The sequence below is a fragment of the Crocodylus porosus genome, unplaced genomic scaffold, assembly GCF_001723895.1.
Source record: "Crocodylus porosus isolate Cpor-Errol unplaced genomic scaffold, CroPor_comp1, whole genome shotgun sequence".
Classification (NCBI taxonomy): domain Eukaryota; kingdom Metazoa; phylum Chordata; order Crocodylia; family Crocodylidae; genus Crocodylus; species Crocodylus porosus.
In genome coordinates, this window is record NW_017728947.1 from 40,207,060 (window position 1) to 40,230,231 (window position 23,172).

Consider the following 23,172-nt stretch of genomic DNA (forward strand, 5'->3'; position numbering starts at 1 on the left):
GCCTCTCCTGCTCGGGCACTCTCGGGGGTTGGGGCGGGCCCGGGCTGGGAACAGGCGTCCCGGGAGACAGCAGTGTCCCGCGGCGGATCGATTGGGATTGGGGAACACCCTCTCGCTGCCGGCCCCAGCAGCAGAGGAGCGGGTTAATCCGGGGCTGGTTAGTCTGAGATCTCGCTTGCACCGAGCAAGTGCGGGACAGGCTGTGAACGCAGGAGGCTTGAAGGGCAGGTGGCCGGGCTACTTCGCAGGTCCTTCGCGTGGGAGGATCGGCGCGTTCGTCTGCCAGGCCTGAGGCTTGCTGCGAGCCAAAGCCTTCACATCTGAAACAAGCTGGGCATCTCTCTTCAGCCTGTTTATCCTGGGACATCTCAAAAGGCATCTGAATGGATGTCCTGGGGTTGCCTTGTTGAGTCCTGCTGGAAAAGCGGCCCGGGGTGGAGGATGTAGCCCTGTTGGTCTAAGGACATAGTCAGGCAAGGCTCTTTGGGCAAACCTGATATCTTTTATTAAACCAACTCAAATAGTTAGACCAATTCGTAGCAAGCTTTTGGGAATAAATACCCTTCATCGGGCTAAGGAAGCATCTGCAGTTGGCGTGTGCTGTGCGCTCAAGCCTAATGGAAAGGGAGGTGTGTGCACACACCAATCCTGGGATGTTTTGTTATAAGACAAATGTGGGCCCAGGTTGTCCTGAGACACATGCAGCATTGGTTCCTAGCCTCGTGGTCTGTTCGCAGACTCGCCAAATTAGGCATGAGCTTTTCAGGGAGCCACAACCTGTGTCATTTGTCAGACCTTTCCTTCCTCTTGCAGGGTGGGGCCTGCTGGTTTTGTCCCTGCAGAGGTGGCTGGGTCAGAAAGCACGCCCTAGGGAGGGCCATAAGGGAAGGATCGAGTGAAGAGGAGCAGGGTGGAGTGGTCTAAGGAACTGGAACAAGGCTTTGCAGGGACAGATGTGGTTCAGTTGAGCCCTGAATCCTGGTATGGCACCCACCTGTTCCCTTAGGGATGGAGGGGATGGTACTGATCCACCCTTCACGTGCGGTGCACACCCATCGCATGCAAGTGTTTCCATGTACCACTGCCACTTTACCACTTGGATTGAAATTGCCCAACCAACTTGTTTCTTGTGTTTAACATAGCAGGTAAGACTTGGACTAGTCCAAGAGACTGAAGAGTGAAAATCATGGATGATAAAAGACGGAGAGCCAGAGTACAGGGCGGTTGGGCAGGTCCTGTGAAGAGCAGAGCAGCCTCCCATGCAAGTAAGATCTGAGCACTCTTTATTTTGCTTCTGGCTACATTGAACTCTTCTCCTGTGTTTTAGGCTGATTTAATGTGTTCCTCGTCTTATAGTGCCATTCTCTTTGTACATGTATGAGAAGGGGTGTTACCTGTTTGCTGAAGCAGGGACTATAAATCAAAACAGCTGGTTTCTTTTTCTGGTTCTGCAATTAATTCTCCCTGTAGCTATTCCTTCTCTGGATTGTATTTCTTCACATGTTAAAATGAATACTGAGTCCTGTGTCTTAGGCTGAGTCAGTGGATGCAAACCACTGTGAAGTACTTGGCAAGAAGGCGCTGTGTGTATACAGTGTATGTCACTGATGGTTACCCAGTTTATATATGGGCATCTGAGGTGACTGAGATGAGTGTAACAGGTTTGGATCAAGCTTCATAGTGTTAGCAGTGTTTGATTTTTACCTTGGTACATTTGTTATGCAGCAGTCCTGGTCTTTTCATGGGATTATTATTAAGGAATAATTTAGGCAAAAGATTTAGGGCAAGATAGTTGTTCTGTGGAGCAAGCGTATACCAAGTTTGTTGAGTGGTAGAAGAGTGCCGTAAAAGAGTGTTAAATTCTTATCCCAAGTCAAGGGCTAATTTAGTGTGATAATGCATCCTGTGATTCTCTTATCTCCACTGGAATACTGAGCAAAGTTGTGGTTTCTCTGAGAACTGGATACTGCAGTTAAGCTGAATTGAGCTGCCTTTAAAAAAATAATTATGCTTACATAACTAAAATGCATTAGAGGTAGAGCAGGTAGCAACACCTATAGTTAAGGTAGCCCAATGCTTTGGGTGTTCTGGGTGTTTTATTTTTTGTTTTGTTTTTTCCTTTGCTTATAGCTTTGCCAACCTTTAATCTTTCAGAGTGAAAGTTTGTTTGAACTTCAGGCAGCTTTAAAAAAAATCTTTTCCGTAAATATAGTTCAGTCTTTTCTGAGGAAGAGCATAGGGAAAATGGCTAATTTTACTAATGTTAAACTATCCTATCTGTTTGAGGAGCTTGCTCCTCTGTACATTGGGAAGAAATGTAGGAATTTGATGCATGACAGTGCTATAGTCAGAGAAGTGTCCTTTTTGCTGCCCCCTTAAAGTCAAGGAGATTTGCAGAGCTAGAAGCCTGGGGAAGATGTCTGTTTGCATATGTGAGAGGCTTGCTCCTAAAATCTCTGGTCATTTCAGTATGCTTCTAGGCTCCGTTCATCTTCCTTATTCAAATGTATAGAGCTCCATAATAGCAAGGATAATTCTGCAGCAACAGCAAAGTATCCTTTGGCCCAGGAGAAGGAAACCTAGTGAGCCTTTTACTGACTACTGCTGATAATGTTCGTGCCAACCTTTATTATCAAGACAGTCCTCAGAACCCTGTACTGGGAAGCAGCCGAACAGAGTTCCTCAGATTCATGATGGAATAACTGAAAGAGAGTGTGCGGGAGCTGGTGGGTAGAACCACCAAAGAATCAAAAATGGTACAGTTGAATCTTCTGGAATCATCTTATGTTTCATAGTGGATGAGCCAAATTTGTATTGGACTGCTCTCTGAACCTGCTAGCTCATGTACCTGACAGCTCATGCTAGAAAGGAGCAGAGGGCCAGCAGTGGAACAGAGGATGCCTGATTCTCAGTATTTCTGTTCTATGTTTGTGTAAGCTGCTGTCAGTGTAAGTTGTTTGCCATCTAGGCAGATCACATCAAGGATAACAGCTTACTACTCCTTTGGCTTAAACCATAGTAGACTGTGCTGAGGATGTCAGATTTTTACATTTTAACCTTGCTTGATAACCAGTATGGATGGAAAGGATCAGTATCTGCACATGAGTCTGAAAGGGACCTCCTAGCTCACTGGGTCTAGTCTCCTATTTCAGGCAACCACATCACATAATTACAATCAGAAACTCTTCCAGCTCTGTCTTAAAACTAGTTGAGTGAGTTTGTAAGGCTGTTCTAGAACCTCACTTGAATGACAAGAAGCCCTTCAATATCTGGACAAAAGGTATTAGTGGCCAGTATATAACCATTTGTTTTTGTATCAGCACTACTCTTTAGTGTAAATAGGTAGGGCTGTGCGAAACAGCTGTGTTTCAATTCGGTTTCGGATTTGGCTGTTTTGGAGGATGGTGATTCGTTTCAGTGTTTTAGATCGCTGTCCTGTTTCATTTCAACCCCATTTTTTTTTAAGCCTGAAGCACCTCTGAATCTGTTTTGAACGGGCCGCAAGGAAAGCTTTGCACAGCCCTACCCAGCTGAGGCTGCAGGGCCCCAGCGAGGAGCAGGACAGGACTGTGGGTGGCTTGTCCGGGGGAGGGGGAGGGTCGCTGCTGTCCATGGAGACAAGGAGACCTTCGCACAGATCTCTAATCCCTGTCATGCCAGGTTGCAGGGCAGGGAAGCAGCACAGAGCAGTGAGCAAGCCTGCTGGTCCCTGCCACGTGCCTCGGCTCCACAGGGAGCAGAGATCCGCACTGGGGGTCTCCTCACCGCCACTGCCCGCCCTGCACTGCCCTGGCTACATGGGGCTGCACGGGCAGGGAGCAGCAGCAAGGAGACCCTGGTGCAAATTTCTGCTCCCTGCGGAGCCAGGTTTCGTGGGAGGGCTCTCTGATCCTGGGGAGCACGGGTCCCCAGATCTGTGCACTGGGTTTCAGCAGGCTGTCACTGCAAGCTGGGGCCAGCAGCAGCACTGCAGTCTTCCCAGTGCAGGTTGCGCCAATTGGCTGCCACTGGTCCCAACCTGCAATGGCAGCCTGCTGAAACCCCATGCGCAGATCGGGGGCCTGCACCTCCTGGGAAGAGCTGAGGGAAGCGATCAGAGAGCTAGGGAATTGAACCAGGAGCTAGATGTCAATATCAGAACAGCCCTTCTTCCTGCTTTTTCCCCCTCCCTCTTAGTTTTTATTTCCCTGCAAGCCCAGTTCCAAAACTCCAAAATTCTCAGAAACATTTCTGAAATGTTTCAGAGCCTTCTTATTCATTTCAGAGCTGTTTCGGAGCTTTCTATTTCAATTCAGATTCGCTGTTTCGGGCACCAGAACAGCCCAAAACACCTCCAAAATGAAATGGCTGCCAAAATTTTGCACAGCCTATAAATAGGTATTTTCCCTCCTTAGCATTTATAATATATGAAATTTTCACAAAAAGAAATCTTACATTTCTACATGCTTGAATTTCTGGGTGCTTTCAGTTCAGTTCTTTTTATTTAAGCCTAAGAAATGACATATGCACAAACTACGCAAAAAAAAAATTACAACTGCAAAGTCAAGCATACAGCTGTTAGTAAATGACAGAACTTACATTATCTAGGCAACTTTAATTCACTGTGTATGTGTATACATTTGATACAGTCTTTAATTACTTGAACACACACTGTTTTTCCAAAGGATCCTCTGCCCCCTCCCCCACCATTTAGTGTATGAGATGAAACTGCTTTGTAGCTACATGCCTTTAACAATACATCTCAAGGAAGACCCAGGGTGTCATCCTCCCGCTGTACTCAGCCTTGGTGAGGCTGCAGCTGAAGTACTGCATCCAATTCTGGACTCCACAATTTAGGAAGGACATGGAAAAGCTGAAAGTCCAGAGGAGAGCCACACGCATTATCAGAGGGCAAGAGAACAGCCCTTATGAAGACAGGCTGCAAGTTATGGTACTCTTCAGCCTGGAGAAGGACAGGCTTAAGGGTGACATGGTGGCAGCCTATAAGTACATTAAGGGGTGTGCATCAGGATCTGGGGGAACACCTGTTCACCAGAATACCCCAGGGGATGACAAGGTCCAGTGGTCACAAACTCCTGCAAGACTGTTTTATGCTGGACATGAGGAAAAATTTCTTTACTGTCCAAGCCCCCAAGGCCTGGAACAGACTCCCCCCAGAGGTGGTGCAAGCACCTACTCTGGACACTTTCAGGAAACATTTGGATGCGCTTATCTTGCTGGGATCCTTTGACCCTAGCTGACTTCCTGCCCCTTGGGCAAGGAACTGGCCTTGATGATCTTACACGAGGTCCCTTCCAGCCCTAATGTCTGTGAAATCTATTACATCTACATCAGGGTTATATACTGTACATTAGCTTTTGTCCATAAGACCCTTGCCTTACACACTGCAGAATTTGGAAGATGTGTAGTGAATAAGGGAGGAGGCTAGAAGAAGAAAGAGGGTTTTATGATTAAGACTGTTGAAAAGTGCCCTGGAAAACTGTATCCTATTCCTGCCACAATGTTTCTGTGTGGTGTTACTCAAACCTTTTAACTTTCACAAGTTGCCATAGTGTTGTTTGTAATATGAGTGATTAATTTAGGGAAGCTGAGGTCTCATTTGCAAAGTTAATGAGCACACCCAACTACAGGTGAAGTCAATAGAAGTTGTAGTTTGAATGTATAAAGTATTATAACAATACGTACTACTTTGAAAATTCAGCCCACATATCTCAAGCTAAGCATCAAAAACTTAGTGGACATATTTATTAATTTTGGGCTTTCTCTGTTTTAGATCTCCATCTGTAAAATTGGGATAATAGCGTCTGACCTCATGTAGTGTTGCTAAGATGGTTTCATTAATGTCTGTGAAGGACTTAGATGCTTGGTAACAAATGTTGTATGAAAGCCCACAAGAAGGTTAACACTTTAGTATTCAGTATAAACTTTGGATGGTGCCTAGTAAACAAGGCATCAGACCATGCAGTGAGCCAGGAAGATAAAGAACATGAGTCTGTTCCCTGAGCACCATATTGTACATTTTGGGAGGCAGGAGTCTCTTTGGGTAAAGATAGTATGCGAGTCCGTTTCATAATGTGGGTGCAGGAGGGGTCTGAATTAACATGGCACAGGCCCTTGATTTCTTTCATTTCCTAACTTTGATATGCTTAGCATTGCACGCATGACTTATTACTATAGAACTGCTGTATTTAATACACATACTTTATGAATGCCATTTGAACAGAAGCATGGCACGCTCTAAAGTCACGCCTCTTAAGTTTTTTACGTCACTGTGGGCTGCAGTCTTTAATGGGTAAATCTACTGTCTTCAACTTAATATAGCAAAATATAAAGCAGTCTTCTATGATCTAAAATGTCTGCATTTAGGGTTTGTATTAAGACCACTTTTATTCAGTTTATAAATTAAGAACAAAGCAAACAGTGCCTGTCCCAGGGTCCCAGATGCCTTTAAAAAACATTAAACACAAATCTGACTCCTCCCTAAAACTGAACAATGATGTTATCCCTAACATTTTACCTACTTTATTTGACTTTGCAGTTGGTTTGATCCTGTTTCTGTTTCTTTCTTTGCTTCAGCTTCAGAGGCTTCTCTGGCCAGGAACAATGTTACTGTGGGCACTGGGCAGGCCTGGGTGAGAAGAGAGCAGCTTCCGCTTGAAAAACCGTACATATTTAAAGAATCAACAAAGGTAAGTTTTTAGATAAGTTTTCAGTAGCATCTTATGATGTATTGATGTGCCAAAGAAAGACTGTGCTTTAAGAAGTAGTTCCGCTTATAGGTGGTAGGCCAAAAATAAAATAGCTCATCCCAAGTTTTTGAGACTTTGCAGATGTATTGTACCTGTGGCTTACTGAAGGCTTCATGGGTTCTAAACACTTTGATTTTGGTTCTCCCCCCCCACCCAAAAGCAAAAGTCTCAGAAAGGATTTGAATTCTGCTTTTCACTCCCTTGGTTAGGGACACTACATTGGCAGGAAAAGCAGCTGCTGAACTTTTGAGGGAGAAACTTAGGATCCAAGTTGCAACCTTTGTTCTTTAATCCCTTGGCAGACCAAAGAGTAAGGTGCTCACAGAAGCAGGAAGCGAGTTCCTTGTGTATCCTTGCACTCCTTAGTATTAGAGCTTGGTGGATCAGTTCCAGACTGGGAATTCTTCAGAGACACTATGATTCCATGGGAGTTTTTCCTCATAACAGTACCAGTGTGCTGTTTATGGGACTACATATATAGAATGATACACTGTGCTGGGTGTTTTCCAAAAAGTGACGACTACATGAGAGACAGAGGAAAGGAAGCAAGCCTTGCTGGGAAAACTGCACTGATTATCAGGACAGCTGGCTGATGATTTCTGCTCTAGGCCCCAGTCATTCCCTTCTCCCTGTTTTAGTGCAACGCTGAAGATAAAACAGATTCACTCTGAGTGGTATTTCAGTACTGAGGGACTGGTAGCAGGAGTAAGATCCAGGCCGTTCTAAAAGCATAGGTATCAACATCATCACCACTTAGCTGAGAATTAACCTGTCAGGTTTTTTTATATTTAGAAGTGGTCTTCTTGCTGTCTTTCAGATGCAACGCAAAGCTCCAGAAACTCGAGTGATAGAGTGAGTATAATACTGGCTTCACTATCTTCATTGTGGTGGATTCTCCTTCAATGGCCTGTGGTAAGACAGAGTTGAAGGATGTTCTTCATTGTAACTGTGGGTAGAATTTTCGGTACAAAATATGACATCCAATTTCTTGAGCTTTGAGCCTCACCGATATTCTGTGTGGTAGAGTTAAAGGGAGTTACATTTGTTTTACTATGTTCATATAACGAGGAAGAAAGAATAGCTGGGTTTTGTGAGGTTAAGTTGTGAGAGAAGTTATACTTGGTGCCTTTAGAGATGCACATTGATGATAAAGTTGCACACGGAACTATATTCCACCCTCTTTATTCTTTTGTTGTTACAAGCCTGAAGCACAGACACAGAACAACATTGCAATACCTGCTCTTAAGCTGGGTGTATTTGGAGACTTCCACTGGAAGGTTATAATTCCAATTCAGATGTGGTATCTCCAGATGCTCTGCCTTTCGTTCAGAGCGAGAGCTAGACCAGCAGCCCGATTAATGCATTGGTCAGATTGTTAATGTTGGTGATAAGGATGAGATGACTAGTCATAAATTTAATAAATTTACGTTGCCATATGTTTATTGTCAACTCTCCTTTGATTAACATTTTATCAGGAATAATTCCTGGTATAAACTATACCAGAAATTGCCAGTCGAAATCCGAGATTTCTTGATATTAGAGCAGCTGCAATGGCAGTCAGAAATCAAGTAACCCTACATATAAGTCAAGTATCAGGGGTACCAAGTCAAACACCATCTACAATGAGGGCTGAAGAACTGCTATAACTGTTAGTGAATATTGCTGACTGATAATGAAGTTGGGTGTTTATCTGCTTTGGAACATTGATCACCTTAAAATATGAGACAGATTTGTTTCCTGGTATACTTAGACCTATATGTATTTGACCGTGTTCTCCACAGATTTGTTTCATGTCTGACTATACTGAAAGAATATCCTTAATGCTCAGTTCCCCAGAAATAAGTTTCAGATTCAATTTGTAAAATATTGGCAGTTGTTCCATATTTCTTACAAAATGTTTCAATTTCCTGATTGGAGAGTATTTTCTCTGCGCTTTAAGGACAATACTAGAATAAGAATTTGTGAATTGGAGATCACAGCCCAGGGTACACAGGTGACCTTATGTTCCTAGGTGTGGTTGGGAAAATAATTCCACTTAATGTGCAGACAGTTTTCTGTCCAAGTTTGCTGCAAAATCATTGCTTTGGGAATTTACTAAGTAGTGTTTCACCGGAGGCACTTATGGAAGCTGCAGTAAAATGAGATATTTTCAGTCTGTTTATCAAAGCTTCTCAGTTTCTATTTCAGAGCAGGGACAATAACATCATAAAGCGGGGATACAGCTGTATTCAGAGCATTTGTACATACAGCATTTGAAAAAGTGCGTTAATAGCTCACAGGCTGCAGTGCTGCACAGATCTTACAGGGTTACTTTGTCAGGCCTCTAAAACATGTTCCGAATGCAACATTCAGCACTCATTTCCTACAACGTTTCTTTTTTCACTATGGTATAGGCAGGCTTATAGACCATCCTCTCTGTGCAGTAATTGTGCAACACACATAAAAGCCCCTGTCCTGAAAAGTTTACATTTGAAAACCAGAGCATGAGCTAGTTGACAAATAAAAGACCTGGGAGTCAAGAGAGTTAGATTCTATTCTATGTTCTATTGTTAACTCACTCTTTAGCTTTGGGCAAGTGTCCTCAGTTCTCTTTGCTTCATTCTCTTCTTTCTAAAATGAGGATGATGATATCTACCTCAAAGGAAGCTTAATTAATTATTTTTAAATATTCTGATTCTTGGATAGCAGGTGTTCTAGAATATCACTTTTACTTAGTAGGAAAGGCATTAGCAGATACAATATAAAACATCACTACTGGAGAATGTGGATACAAAATTAAAAATGGAAGGAATGTCTTGCAGTGGAGGTGGGTTCAGGGAGGAGGGCTGGTAGGTGTCGCTGCGCTAAGAGGCTGTTCTAGGCGGATGAGACAGCATGTGGTTCAGAGCAAATGTAGGAAACAAAGGTAGCAGTCAAGAGACAAGCTCCGGCAAATCTTTGAAAGGCAAATACTAGTATTTCTCAGCCATGCACCTGGCAACTGATAGAGCATATTTTATCCTGTATACCACCTGTGGCAGTTAAATATTGTTTTCAGATATGCGGCATGGAGCACTTTCTCTAACATGGTATTTATTTTGCTGTGCTAGCTAAAATGAGGGTGGCAGCCTTCTGATCTTTTTCTGACAAAATCAGGCTATATATGACTCTAGTACAGGTTTCCCTTGATTTATGCATGTTCTTTATATGCAAATTTGCTCTTATGCGATGAGCATATTTAGGCCTATAATTCATTACATACAAGGTAAATTCACTCTTATGCAATCAGCATAGATGCCCGCCCCCTCGCCCAAGCAGGTAAGTCTGTGGGGGGAGGGGAAAGGGCTGTGGCTCCACTCACCCCAGCTCTGGCTGCAGCAGCCCTGGGAGTGGCCAGCGTCAGATGCCTGCAGCTGTTGTGCTGCACTGTGCTACACCTGTCGTCCATGTCCCGCCCCACACCCCCTTGCCCAGCGCTCTGCTTGTCTGCACTCACCCCACTCCATGCTGGAGTGGCCCTGGGAGCAGCCAACACCAGCTGCCTTTACCAGGGCACAGTGCAACCCAGTAGCTACAGGCAGGTGGCATCGGTCGCTCCTGGGGCCACTGCAGCTGGGGCTGGGGTGAGTGTCGCTCTGTTCCCTCTGCTTTGCTGCCTTGTGTAGCCCCAGGAGCAGCAGCCCTCCCCCCGCCCCTTCCCTAGTCCCAGCCTCCATCCCTCACCACCATGGGAACCTATCCCTATTTGTTGCATTGTAAAGTGGGTTCACTTTATGTGAATTCAATTTATGCACCGTTCTCTGGGAATGTATGTACCACATAAATTGAGGGAAACCTGTATGTAGTTGGAAGAAATATGGGACCCCTGTTACTGTCTCTGGAGCCCATGAGCCTTATGTGGAGCATTAGGCCAGTAGGGAATATTTCACAGGCAATGTGATTAGACCAGCTGAGGTTTGAGTTAGGAGGCACTTCTTCACGGTCAGAGCCGCTAGGATCTGGAACCAACTTCCAAGAGAAGTGGTGCAGGCTCCTTCCTTAGGGGTTTTTAAGAGGAGGTTAGATGAACACTTTGCTGGGCTCGTTTGACCCCAGTACTCTTTCCTGCCATGGCAGGGGGTCGGACTAGATGATCTACTCAGGCCCTTCCGACCCTAGAAACTATGAAACTATGAGTTTATTAGGTCAGGCAACAGACTACTTCAGAGACATCTCTGACATTCTGCTTCGTCCTGGTCAGTATAGTTATTGCATGGTCCTTAGACTACTGTCCCTAACCTAAGCTTGCATATGATTCTAAATGATACCTAGGCATACCTAGGCATACATTTGTATCATTAGTTGTATTTTATTCACCTTATAGTTATTTGTTGTCTGTGTCCTCAGCAAACAGGGCCTCTATGAAATCAGCACATCACCAACAGGAGCATCTCGGTAAGTGAGTTAGATTTTTTTCCATTGCTTTGGTTGCTGCAGAGTAATGCAGTGGCAGTCAGTTTTCTGAAAACCATGGTCATTTGGGATTTTGGTTCTGGTGCAGATATTTTGCCTCTAATGCATACTTTATGTAAGTTGGCTTGGGGAGGGAAATGTGCCTGCTAATGCCTCAAGCAGCAGTGATGTGGTTAATTCTGGGCAGCTGGAAAGACGTTAAGGTTCTGTTGCTGCTGCAAGTAAAAGTGAACCTATACAGATGAACTGCGCATACTGCTTCTAATGTTGTCCCCTGCAGTAGAAAAGTGACCCTCATGGTGGGCAGCCACTTTTTAACTACATTAATCCCTGCATGATCTTGGAATCGCCACAGTTGGGCTGTTCCTTGGAACAGAATTCCCAGTGGTGCATGGCATCTTCCCATTACTGAGGTAGCACTTCCTTCTGACCTGATTTATCTAATGTAGACCATGAAAGAATACATCAGTCTGCCAGTAAGAAAGTCTAATTTAGTCTAAATGCTGGCCAGGAGCATTTCCTGACTAGAAAAGGCCAGCTGGTAGCATTGCGGTCCAGGATACGTGCTATCTTCAGCTGGAGAAAACCAGTTAAGCTGAGGCCATCTTGACTGTTCCAGAGAGTAGTAAAGCTTTTTCAGGCATTTCCTCTCCCTTTTAGCTAAGTCCATGGTGCCCAGACTTCCAGCCCTGAAGTCTGGATGAGTGGCATGGGGTTAGTCGATGGCTAGATAACCGCCCCTTTCACCTGTGTGGGGTTGATCCACATGTGTAACCCCATGTGCACACATCCAGCTGGCCCACCCAGCTCCTCACTGGTTTAGAAACTTGGCAGCAGGAGAGCATCAATTAACACTGCCACCACTCCCCTGCTGCCATTTTTGTGATCCTGTAGGCAGCCCTACAGGCCAGATGACAGCTCAATGGGCCAGAGGTTAAGCACCTCTATCCTAAGTGAATGCTTCATAAAGGTTATTCCTAAAACACCCCTGTCTTTAAAAACCGTTTCTGCGTAATTTACAAAGAATGTCTTGAGATTTGTCCTTTTCTCATTAGATAGAGATTTGGGAACAACAGGACAGTAATGCTTTGTGCCTTTACTGAATATGTGAGAGGGATGTTGTAACCATGAAGGTCCAGAAATTATGTGAGCGGCAAGGATTTCTCAGGATGACATCTTTTGTTGAACCAGCTGTGCTGTTACTGATTCTCATTTATTGCATGAGTTATTTTCTGGGAGAGAGTAAAGATAACTGCTTTCTTCTTTTGTCTGAACATTATAGGTCTAATTCTGCTTAACTTTTTCTCCTTGTCCAGCCGCAGTCCAAGTTGTGACCCAACTTGATTTACTACCCCACCGTATAACTAAGTGGGAACAACTGGGGCAACAGTCCTAGGTGGCACCTTTGTGGCAGAGCACACAAAAATAGCCACTACTGTGGCGGCAGCTGACCACGCTATCTTTCACCAGCACTGCCCTGAGTGTAGACCTATCCTGCTGTGCCTCTTGTGACCTAATAGGGAAGCCAGACTCTTTTCTCCAAACTGGTGCTTTTCTGTGGGAGAATTTGTCCATGCTTCATCCATAGACTTTGCTGTATTATACAGTCAAAAGAAAAGAGGCTAAATATGTTTAACTTGCTTGAAAATACTGGAAACACAAGCGAGGGATAAGCCCTCATTCATCAAAAGTATTATGTATATGCTTTGTTTTAAGCACACAAAGAGCCCTTTGATTTAACTGCTTTGTTGGATCAAAGCCTAAAATGTTACTTCTTCAATACACTTTATAACCAAAAGCTGCTAATTTTGTAACTGCCTCTAAGTAAAGGGTGCTTTCTGTCCCATTCGCTGGCCAGAAGCAGAAGCACCCAAAATCACTGGTCACTTTTGGAAATCTTGGCCTATTTTTTCAAGAAGTATAACTGCATTTAAATGCAGTCCCACATTATCTGCTGACAACTGCACTAATAACCCTTGATATTGGAGGATTTCACCAAATCTAAGTCTAGGAACAGTGTATGTTGCTTTCTTTCTCTCTTTAATCTGTAACTATTCTGTACTAGCATTAATTTGATTCCTGGATTTATTGACTCCAAAGAAGCAGATTGGATGTTTGAGCAGCTCCTTCAAGAGATACCGTGGGGGCAAAGAACTCATATTAGACAGGGTAAGTGTGCCATGGTTCTTAATATCTCTGTCTTCACTCCTGCTGTGTCACAGTCCTTGTGTTTGCTTTTCATTGGGATTAATTCTTCCCACTTCTTCCCTGCCCCATTTCAGTTTTTCAGATTCGTGTCTAGAATAATGCTGCCCAATTTCAGATATCTAATGAAGCATAACTTATTTTCCTTACTTACAAGCAGTGCTCCAAGTCCTAAAAGAAAGGGAAAAAATGTCCTCTATTTTTTAAAATCCTTTGTGAATTTGAATCTGCCCCCCCACACAAACACCATTACATCTATAGTTATCTTCCTCCTGCCTCCTAAATTTCACTCTGCCTCCTAACATTCATCTCTGTTTGGTCCCTTCAGTCTCTTGACTGATGTTGCCAGAACCTCATTCTTTCCATATCCTGCCCTCCTATAATAGTTTCCCTCTAACCACTGCATCATCTCTCTCACTTACATAGATTCTCAGCAAATTTCTCTTCTCCCTTGTCTTTTCTTATTCAGGTTTCTTCTTCTGCTAAACTAATCATTTTCTCAAGTGTTTTGATTGTGGTTTTTATATAAAAGTCATTCTCAACATTTTATTTAATCCAAGGCACAGCTGAGCTTGCAGTAAGCAGATGAAGCACCTGTTGTTCCAGTTTTGTTCACTAAGGGGCACCCATGTTATTTCATAGCCTCTGTTCCTTAGTGCTGGTCATCAGATTATTAAGATGATCTAGCTGGTATAGAAGAGGCACAGAGAACCCTGTTCTTAGTGCTGTCAAATGCTTCGTCCAAACCTGCTCAAATTTTGCCTTTATTGAGCTGCAAGAGCGAATGCAGATTGGAAAGTGATGCCTGTGAAATCCAGGAAATAGCCATTGGGCTAATTCTGCCTCAGTCTGAAAGTGTTTTTACCGTGCTTCAAAAGTACACCATTACCAGAGATGTACTAATCTGGCCTGGCTGCATACCTTAAACTGTCTTACTCTTCCTGCTACCATATCACTCTTCCCTAAAACTGATGCTGGTATATTAAGCAGCAGTGTATGAAAGCAAAACAACCCAGAACTGCAACTGAGAGTCCATGTTGGCCTCACCACTGAGGCTGTCACAATAGGTTGGCCTGCTGGGGTCAGATATTAGGCTGAGAAACTCAATATATCTATAAGGGTCTAGGAATACATTAATTTAGTTGAGATCTGAGAAATTTTACCTTGGATCCCACACATTGCATGACCTGCTGTGCATGTGTGGCATGGCAGGGCATGCTGTTTTTGGCATCTGGGATAAAGTTCCTCAGATTCCATTGCACATCTGACTGTGCAGAGGAGCCATGGCTTGGAGACGCAGACCTTGATGCCTGGACTTTTAAAATGCTTGCTGGCAAGCCTGACATTCGGGAAGCAGTTCCACAGTGCTGGGCTGCATGGCGCACCTTTTCAACATGTGTGGCTGCATGTGGGTGTGCAGAACCATAGCTCGGGGAGCAGCTCCCCTATTTTAGGCTTCTGTTCTGGCAGCTTCATGGTACACATTCAAATTAAAGTGTAGTACAAACCAGCCACAACAATGTTTCACATCAAATGTTCAGGTCATAAATTGCTTACACATGTAGCATGTTACAATTTATGGCATGATCAACATGTTAATCATGCCATAAATATGACTCCTGCCAGGGCCTAAGGTTTGGATCCCATTCAGAAATGTAAGAGTAGGTCTTGTTATCCTTGTTCCAGTGGCTGTTCTTTGTAGATTTGAAGTGGTTTGTTAGGCTTCACTTTTTAATTGTGAATGAGTTATTGTTTTTTTGACTGTCACCTGCAAGAAACTTCTTCACAAGTCTGTACTTTCACATCCCTGCCTGCTTAATATTAGAGTTGTGAAATCTTCCAATTTTTCTTTATCTAGACCTGTCTTTTGAGGAGCCCAGGCTTACATCTTGGTATGGGGAGCTTCCTTACACTTACTCCAGATTAACGATGAACCCAAATCCTCATGTACGTATTAATTCACTTGTGACTTATTACCAGCAAAAAAGCTTTTAAAAAGTCCTGCTGACAAACATTTTCTTGGTGATCTGATTTATGATCACCAGAGGAGGCCAATGCCATGCCTAAAACTCCACAAAGGAAGTATTATTCCTGAATATATTCAGCCCTATAAAAAAAGCATTCAGAGGAGTATAAACTAATAGTTAGAAGGAAGGGTCTGGGAGTCATCAGTCCTGAGGTCTATCCCCTAGTTCTGCTGTGGAGAGACCGTATGGCTTTGGGCACATCTTTTAACCTCTGTGCGCTTGGTTTTATCCATCTTTTTATCCATTTTTATGATGGTTATTATGCAACTTCATAGCATCATATGGTTGTTGTGAGGCAGAACTAATGACTGTAAAGATACACGAATATGGATAATGAAAATGGATAAGCTCCCTTTCATAAACATTTAAAATAAACATTTCTGCAGCTGAATTTGGGTATATCCTCATCCTGTTTGCAAGTGCAATGAGATTAGCATGTGACTTGCCTACTCAATTACACCAGATTGTACTATATAATTTCCCACGCCATCTTGCTGTTTTGGGAGAGTCAGAAGCCTTTCTAATTGACTTGTTGACTTTTTGTTCATGCTCAGTCACTCTCTCTGGCTTCCAACCTGTCGTCTCCTTAGCCTGTCTCTAGATGTTGCTTTGTTTGGAATTTCCATGGCAGTAGACTGCGATGTCCTAACCATAAATTAAGAGTAACTAGTGAGAGCAGGGTTCTGTGAGAGAGAGCGTGTTGCAGTCTCAGATATCATAATTGCTGCCAAGGAAAGATGCCTTGGAGCATAGCAGAGTTTGAAGGAAATGTTTTTTGCCCAGAATATTTGAATAAGCAATCTGAGATGTGAGGATTTTGCGGTCACATTAATAGTCTTGTGAAGCATACATCATTTACAGCAGAAAAACATGCAGCCCATATGCGTGTTAGTAAACTAATTTTTCTAGAAAGTGTGGGTGGAGGCTGAGTGACAATACCATATAGTGCCATTCAGCAGTGGTTTGAACCCATCCCTGATAAAGCTATTGCTGCTTAGTTTTGCTCTATGGTATATGAAAGAAGTTGGTAGTCACAGTCTAGAGCACAGTTTGCACTCACTGAGCCCCTGTTCTTACCAAAGAGAGACAGGGATTGAAATTATCACATAGACAAAGATGATAGACACTTGTCCCTTCTTGCTCAAGATGAAGTATATTAGTGGGGACATGTGAGAGGAAATTTGTCCTGCCACTATTTTTGCTGTTCCTGTTCCCTGAACAAATGGAGGCTATACATCTTCAGGACTGACAAAATGACACCCTCCTTTTCTGTACCTGTTTTGCACAGGTTATTTTTCCAGCATTACTCCCCACCAGGTGGTGTAAAGCCCACATCATTTTAGTAATACCCAACTGGCAGAGTAACAAAAAGTAGCCCTAAGATCAAGGTTGCTTAGGAAGTGTTGTTTAGAGTCCAGGTTTGCCACACCTAAGGACCTCTGTGTTGAAGTTTTAGAAGTAGCATCTCATTTCCTTAAAAAAAAAAAAAAAAAAATACTAGAAGTTGTGTTAAGAACTTGAAATTTTCCCAGATGTCATACACGTCTAGTGGTTATATGACTTACGGAGTTAGAAAAATCCTTCCTGGTAAACAGTGAAATATTTGGTAACATAGTAACCTTTCATAACAAAATGGCTTTTGCTTACTGTTTATTGACAGCGGTTTCCATTGAATCACACGTTTACCACCTGAGGAGGTAGCCACTGGGAAATGTTAAAGTGGGAATGGAAAGAATCCAATAATAATCAGCCACTTGCTAGCAAATGCTGTTAGCAACTCTTGCTGAGCCCTCTTCTGCCAACTCATTTTGTATTCCTCACAAACTATAATCTTGGACGTCCATTGTTTTTTTTCCCCCCTTCAGGCAATCCACTTGTTAAATGTGACATTTAAATGCACTAAATCTCCATCGATTGCAAGCTATTTTTACACATAATTATTTGCATAATTATTCATCTCATTATTGAGGTGGCTGAACTAGAAATACCTAAGATGGAGAAGACTATTGTGTTGCATAGCCAGTAAAGTAGAGAGAGAGAAGAAAACTGGTAAACATGGAGAAGGCAATGGTCTTGTAATTAGGAGTCCCAGCTCCTCATGTCTTTCTCTAAGTTGTATTCTGTCCTCTAACAATGATATATTGTGAGACCTTGAATCAGTCTGTTAAATTCTGTTTCAGAGTTTCCAGTTGTGTAATTGAGGATAATCATGATTTAGATCTGTCTTATATTGGGGGTAGAAGCATAATTAGTAGTTCAAAGTAGTGTGCGATCCTCAGATGAATGTCACAACGTTAAGCACATAGGATCTTCGTAATTGCTGTAGACTGTGAGCATGGAACAATGTTAACAATGCAATAGCTATGGTTTACAGAGGCTGAGAGCTACTTATTTCATGAATTGCTGAAAACATAAACAATTGACATTGAATTTAAAACCCAATAGAAAGATGAATTGGATTGTTTAAACTGTACTAATAGACCTGGGAATGGAGAGCCATGCAGTGGCAGTATTATGCAAGTTCTTGCCTTTTACTGCTGTAGACAGCTTCAGATTCAGTGTGCTATTTAGCTACCAGTTCAAGTTGCTTCACTGTCTTTCAGTGCAGGCATTAAGTAGCCCTCCATCTCTGTTCATCACCCATAGTGTTTACTCAGAGGCCTTGGAGCAGATATAAGTTTCTCTGGTTTCTCCATTTCACTTATATTGTTATGAGAAGCCAGATTGCCCTAAAGGGCTAGGATGGCTTTCAGACGCAGTCAACACAACTCTGTGGAGAAGAGCTACATCTCTACTGCTCCATGGAAGTATGTACAGGAAAAGGTTGGGGCAGCCTGGGGTCAGTTAACTTCATATAATATATGCTGCTTTTGTCACACATGTAACAAGAATAGTGGCCTTTGTTTTTTCTCCACCATGGGTGGTTTGGTTTTTTATTGGTGGTTTGCATTTACCTTTGCTTCTCCTTTTTGATCCTCTGTTCTGGAGACTTTGGCCATCTCTGCACTGTATTTTCCTTTCCCTTTGACTTTGTTTCACTGATTGCAGTGGCACCCTCTGCTGACCTCATTGAAAAAGCACATTGAAGAGGTCACCAGTCACACCTTCAACTCTCTCCTTTGCAATCTGTACCGAAACGAGAAGGACAGCGTTGACTGGCACAGTGATGATGAGCTGTCACTGGGGAGAAATCCTGTCATTGCCTCGCTCAGTTTTGGTGCTACACGGGTTTTTGAGATGAGGAAGAAACCCCCACCTGTAAGTATACTCTCCCCCCCCCCATTCTTGTCATTTACAGTAGAGGTCTGCAACTTTTTGCCGCCATGGGCTGGAGTTTGCAACCTGCCTGCTGCTTGGGGCCACAAATCTCTGCCTTCCGTCTCAGAGCCCCCAAGCTGCCTGCATTTACCCTTGCTGCAGATACCCGGCTCCTCTGCGGCAAGAGTAACCACCGGCATGAGAGAGCAGCAGGGAGGACTGTGGAGGGGGATGCTGCAAAGGGGTGGACAACACAGTACAACTGCATTCTGCCCAATCCTTTGTGCTGTATCCAACTTCTTCATGGGCTGGATTCAGCCCATGGACCAGAAGTTGTCAACCTCTGATTTTGAGGATGAACCTGGAGGTGTAGATGATAGTGCAAAAGTCCCATTAGCAGTAATATATGCAATATTGTTCACTCTGTTTGGGAATCTGTAGATTTTATAGTAATATAGTCTGTTTCATCCACAGTAACCCCCAAACCTATTGTAGGCCTCATAGAATAAATTCCACGTTGCTTAAATTATAAGATGACCCCATGTTTCCAGGCTGAGATTTAGGAAAATCAGCCTTTTTCCTGAATATAAGTTGCTAAGTATAGAGAAATGCCCTAAGAAAATCCCCGAGAGCACTCAAATAACCCAGGGAAGTACCCAAAAGAGGTGAAGTGCACTAAAAATGCTTAAAGCACTTACAGTGAAAGCAAATCTGCTTGATATTTTTATTTCATGTGCAAGAATCCTGCAAGTACAAAAGTCAAGATTGCTAGGGGTCTGATGGTAGGGTATCTTCATGTATAAGTTGAGTGTGTTTGGGGGTTTTCCTTTTAAAGGTTTGTTTGCATGAAAAAAAAATGTTGCCTTATAATTGAAACAGTATGGTGCAGGAATTAATTTTTCTAGCTCTGAAATGCAGCTACTTCTGGGTAAGAATGTAACAGCTGCATAACAGTGCTCAGCCCTGGGGCATGTAGTGAAAACTCATCTTGGGGACTCCTGTGACCAGGATAGCAACCTTCCCAGTTAGCTAGGGATGAGTCTGGCATTTGGAACAAGCATTCCCATGGAGTGAGCACATGGGCAGAAAGGGGCCATCAAGTAAACCTGCAACAGACTTACTGACAGAGAACTACATATTTTTATAACCAGTTAAATGATGTCAAGCCTGTAAAATTTGGTGGTCAGAACCAGCTCCAATGGAGCACCTGTATGCAAACAACTTGATGCAAGTCATATTCTGGCTTTGGTGTCTGTTAGGTTAGAGAGAGAATGAACAGGGGAGAATGCGGGGTGGGGGAGATCATTCCAATTTTTTCTGTGATGCCAAACTACTACATCATACTACACAAACTAAGTAGCTGTCATTGTTTGGGTGGGACATATCCCTGGAAAGCCCCCGATCCTGTAGGAAATAGTGTTGATGATTCAATAGATAGCATTTTCTCATCTAAGTCAGTGCTGTGTTAGGGAGTACTGTACATTCAGAAGGGCTGACTTTCCAGCTGAGCTGCAAAACTGAAATCCTGACTATGTGTGGCATCTTGGATTCCATAGTACATGGGTGAGAGCAAGAGCAACAGTCTGGTAGCTGGACCATATTCTGACTGAGCACTTAGTCTGCCACTGCAAGCTGTATCCCTGCCTGCCTTTCATTAGGCAGTGTTACTGTTATTATGTATTCCTAAACTGCTGTTGCATTTCAGTTGTGAGAAGAATGTGTTGTATATCATTCCCAAATGACCATAAAGTGCTTTGCCATGAAGTGTGTTTTCTACATGTAAAATGCTGCTGTTGACTGAATCAACTGAAGCAGAAAGACTTTTTGAAAATAACTCAGTTCTAAAGGAAAAACGCCTTTATTTACTTCAAGGAGGTAGAGTACTAAAAGCTGCTCTTCAGTAAGTTCTCTTCAACCATTTTGTAGTGAACAGCTATGTGTTAGGGCAGGAATTTTACATTAGTCATATTTCATATTCATTTTTTTCCCTTGACCTGTTCCTGAGTTTATTATTCCTCTGATACTTGAGCAGGTGAGGTCACACAGACTGGTACTTTACGTCAGTGTCTACAGTATTTGTAAGTGCCACTGATGCTCTGATGACAAGATTGAGCCATCAAGAAAGGTGGTTCCTCCAGGAAGCTGTTATTGGTGCCTGGATTAATTTCTAGATGTATGGATGTGGAAGTTGGGTTGGAAGCTAGTGAAATTCAGTGTAAACTGTGTAGTTTCCTTTTAAAATTTGAACACAATATCCTAAATACGTACAACTGCTGAGCAAAGCTGCCATTCTGTCTTACTTTGCAACTTCTGGAAGCTGGTGTCCTGCGAAAAAGGGGAGAAGGCAGCCCCTGCTACACCAGTTTGGCCATGTCCTTTAACCTAGATAGCACAGTTTCTTATGCTTTACTTCAAATTGTGATTTCCTTATAGACACATCCTTTAAGCTCCCTTTACTATTTTTATCCTAAGGCTTCTGACCAGCTGTAAATGAGGAGTATTCCTTTGACTTTTAAACGAGGGTATTACTGGCAAGGTTAGTTGCTAGAAAAATACTTGGACTGTTTACTTCTTAGAAGCAGATCACAACATCTTCCTTACGCCTCCTGTTTTTTCAGCCCCTTGTCAGCATGTCTGCCAAAGATCTGTTGTGCAACTTGTCTGTCAGGCTGATCTGAAACAGCCATGAACTTGGAGCACATTTCATGACCTGTGTTCTCAGAGAGGTTGGAGCTGGAGTATATAAATATACTAGGAGCACTGTTCTGTCTCTTTACTGAGCCATTCGCGTCAATGACTGATAAGGTTAAGAATGTGAAGGAGATTCCCTATAAACCCCCTAAACGTATTTAGAAGTGGCCTTCTCAGAAGCTCCCCATACTAGATATCAGCTCAATGGTCAGTACTTTTATAGAGGCTCAGCTTAGCTGTGAAAAGGAAAGTCTGAATAAATTTGAGTTCAGATAACTGAAAAACAGCTAGAAGATACAAGAATCAACTTCTGTGTCATTGATCAAACCAGGTTTGCGAGAGACCATTAGGTAACTTTTTGGTAAGAAGTGAAGTAGACAAGTTTCTACTGCTCATTTTAGTTTAAGGAAAAGGCTGTCTGGCCTTTACCAGTTTGCGCCCACCTGGCCCAACAGAGTAGCTTGTGAGTTAGACTGTGTTGTGCTGTCTGGTATGCCTACAGAGGAGAACTTATTTGGGGATGCTGTTAGGAATCCTCTCTGCCATATTATGAAGCAATGGACTATAGTGAGTAAATTTTCCAGACCTGTATATGTGGAAATCTACTGAAATGTCTGTGATAGTTACAGAAATAAACAAGCAACAGGAAAAAAAACTTGTTGTTTGCTCCTAAAATACAGGGGGATAGAAGGATGACTCAGTGAAAAAATAGGACAAAGGCTTTTTCCAAATACTGGACTGAAATGTATTTGATTAATTTGGCATATTCTTCTGATCTGAAAGTATAGTACAGTAGAAAAGGAGGTTTGCTTAGCTAGTAATTTTTTTTTTCGTGCACTAAGGTTACGATGCTTCTGCTACGTGTGCTCGCTGGGTGAGTTTATAGTTTTATTAGCCAATTGCCCATCATGAACGACGGAGCGTTTCAGGGAGTGTTTACATACCCCCACGCTCCCACCCCCTGTTCACCCTCTGGGGCTGGCTGTGTAAACAGTCCCTCTGCTGCTTCCACCACCTCCAGCCTCCGATGCCATGGTTCTCCCTCCCCTGCTTTTCCACTGCCACCTCCTCCCATGGAGCAGCGGGGCTTACCTGCCTCCCTGCCTGAGGAGGCGGAGTCCATGCAGCCAATCACTGCCAGCCCTCTGGGCTGCACATAACACAGTTGCCCAAAAGTATTATGGACAAACAGACAGACAGACAGACAAAGGCCTTTATTACATTAGAATTTTGGCCAAGCCAGATCAGGCGAAACCACTTAAATTTTTTTCTCTAGCTCTATTTTATATTTCTAAGGGGGAAGAGAGAACTCTTGGAGGCTCCTAGCTAAACATTGGTCCAAGCTAGAATGTTTTAAGGTATAAGCCACAGGTCCAGGGTGACCTTTGAGTGGGTTAACATAAAAAGCATTCAGGCACAGGATTACTGTTTAAGTTTAATGTTTTTTACAGTGCGTTATACATATTCTTTGCAAATTCCAAAAACAGTGGTGTTTTGACTAACCTACAGTTTTCCTGAGAACTTGCTCTGATGCCCAAAGCTCTGCAAAGCGGGAGTTGCAGGAGCCACTGATGGAAATTATAGCCTTTCAAAAGTACCATCAAAGAAGTAATTTTCATATTTTAATGTAATGTGCTATCCTCATTTCCTTCAGGAGAAGATACAGAGGTGGCTTTGGACATTTGATTGTGTTCTGTTCAAAAGCAAGTTACAGGTCAGAGAATTTAGTCCAGGAAGGAGAAGGGGAATTCTGATTAATAGGCACAAGCATCCAGTCCCAGTGTTATTTGTCATCTCTTAATTTAGGGCAC

At 43.1% G+C, this 23,172-nt stretch overlaps 1 protein-coding gene across 5 annotated transcripts in view; it reads left to right on the forward strand.

Moving 5' to 3' along the window:
• Positions 1–134: 134 nt before the first annotated feature.
• The window catches only part of ALKBH3 (alkB homolog 3, alpha-ketoglutaratedependent dioxygenase), a 40,852-nt gene continuing 17,814 nt past the window's right edge, over positions 135–23,172 (forward strand). Inside the window, exons 1-9 of one of the 5 annotated variants that reach the window (XM_019551989.1) lie at positions 138–157; positions 814–981; positions 1,143–1,265; positions 6,577–6,689; positions 7,567–7,601; positions 11,115–11,162; positions 13,246–13,349; positions 15,244–15,332; positions 18,461–18,670. In XM_019551989.1, the coding sequence (XP_019407534.1) occupies positions 1,187–1,265; positions 6,577–6,689; positions 7,567–7,601; positions 11,115–11,162; positions 13,246–13,349; positions 15,244–15,332; positions 18,461–18,670 (678 nt within the window). In that variant the 5' untranslated portion in view covers positions 138–157; positions 814–981; positions 1,143–1,186. Of the gene's footprint in view, positions 158–670; positions 982–1,142; positions 1,266–6,576; positions 6,690–7,566; positions 7,602–11,114; positions 11,163–13,245; positions 13,350–15,243; positions 15,333–18,460; positions 18,671–23,172 lie in introns of those variants that run through there. The other 4 variants (XM_019551991.1, XM_019551992.1, XM_019551988.1 and 1 more) reach the window with 4 other exon arrangements.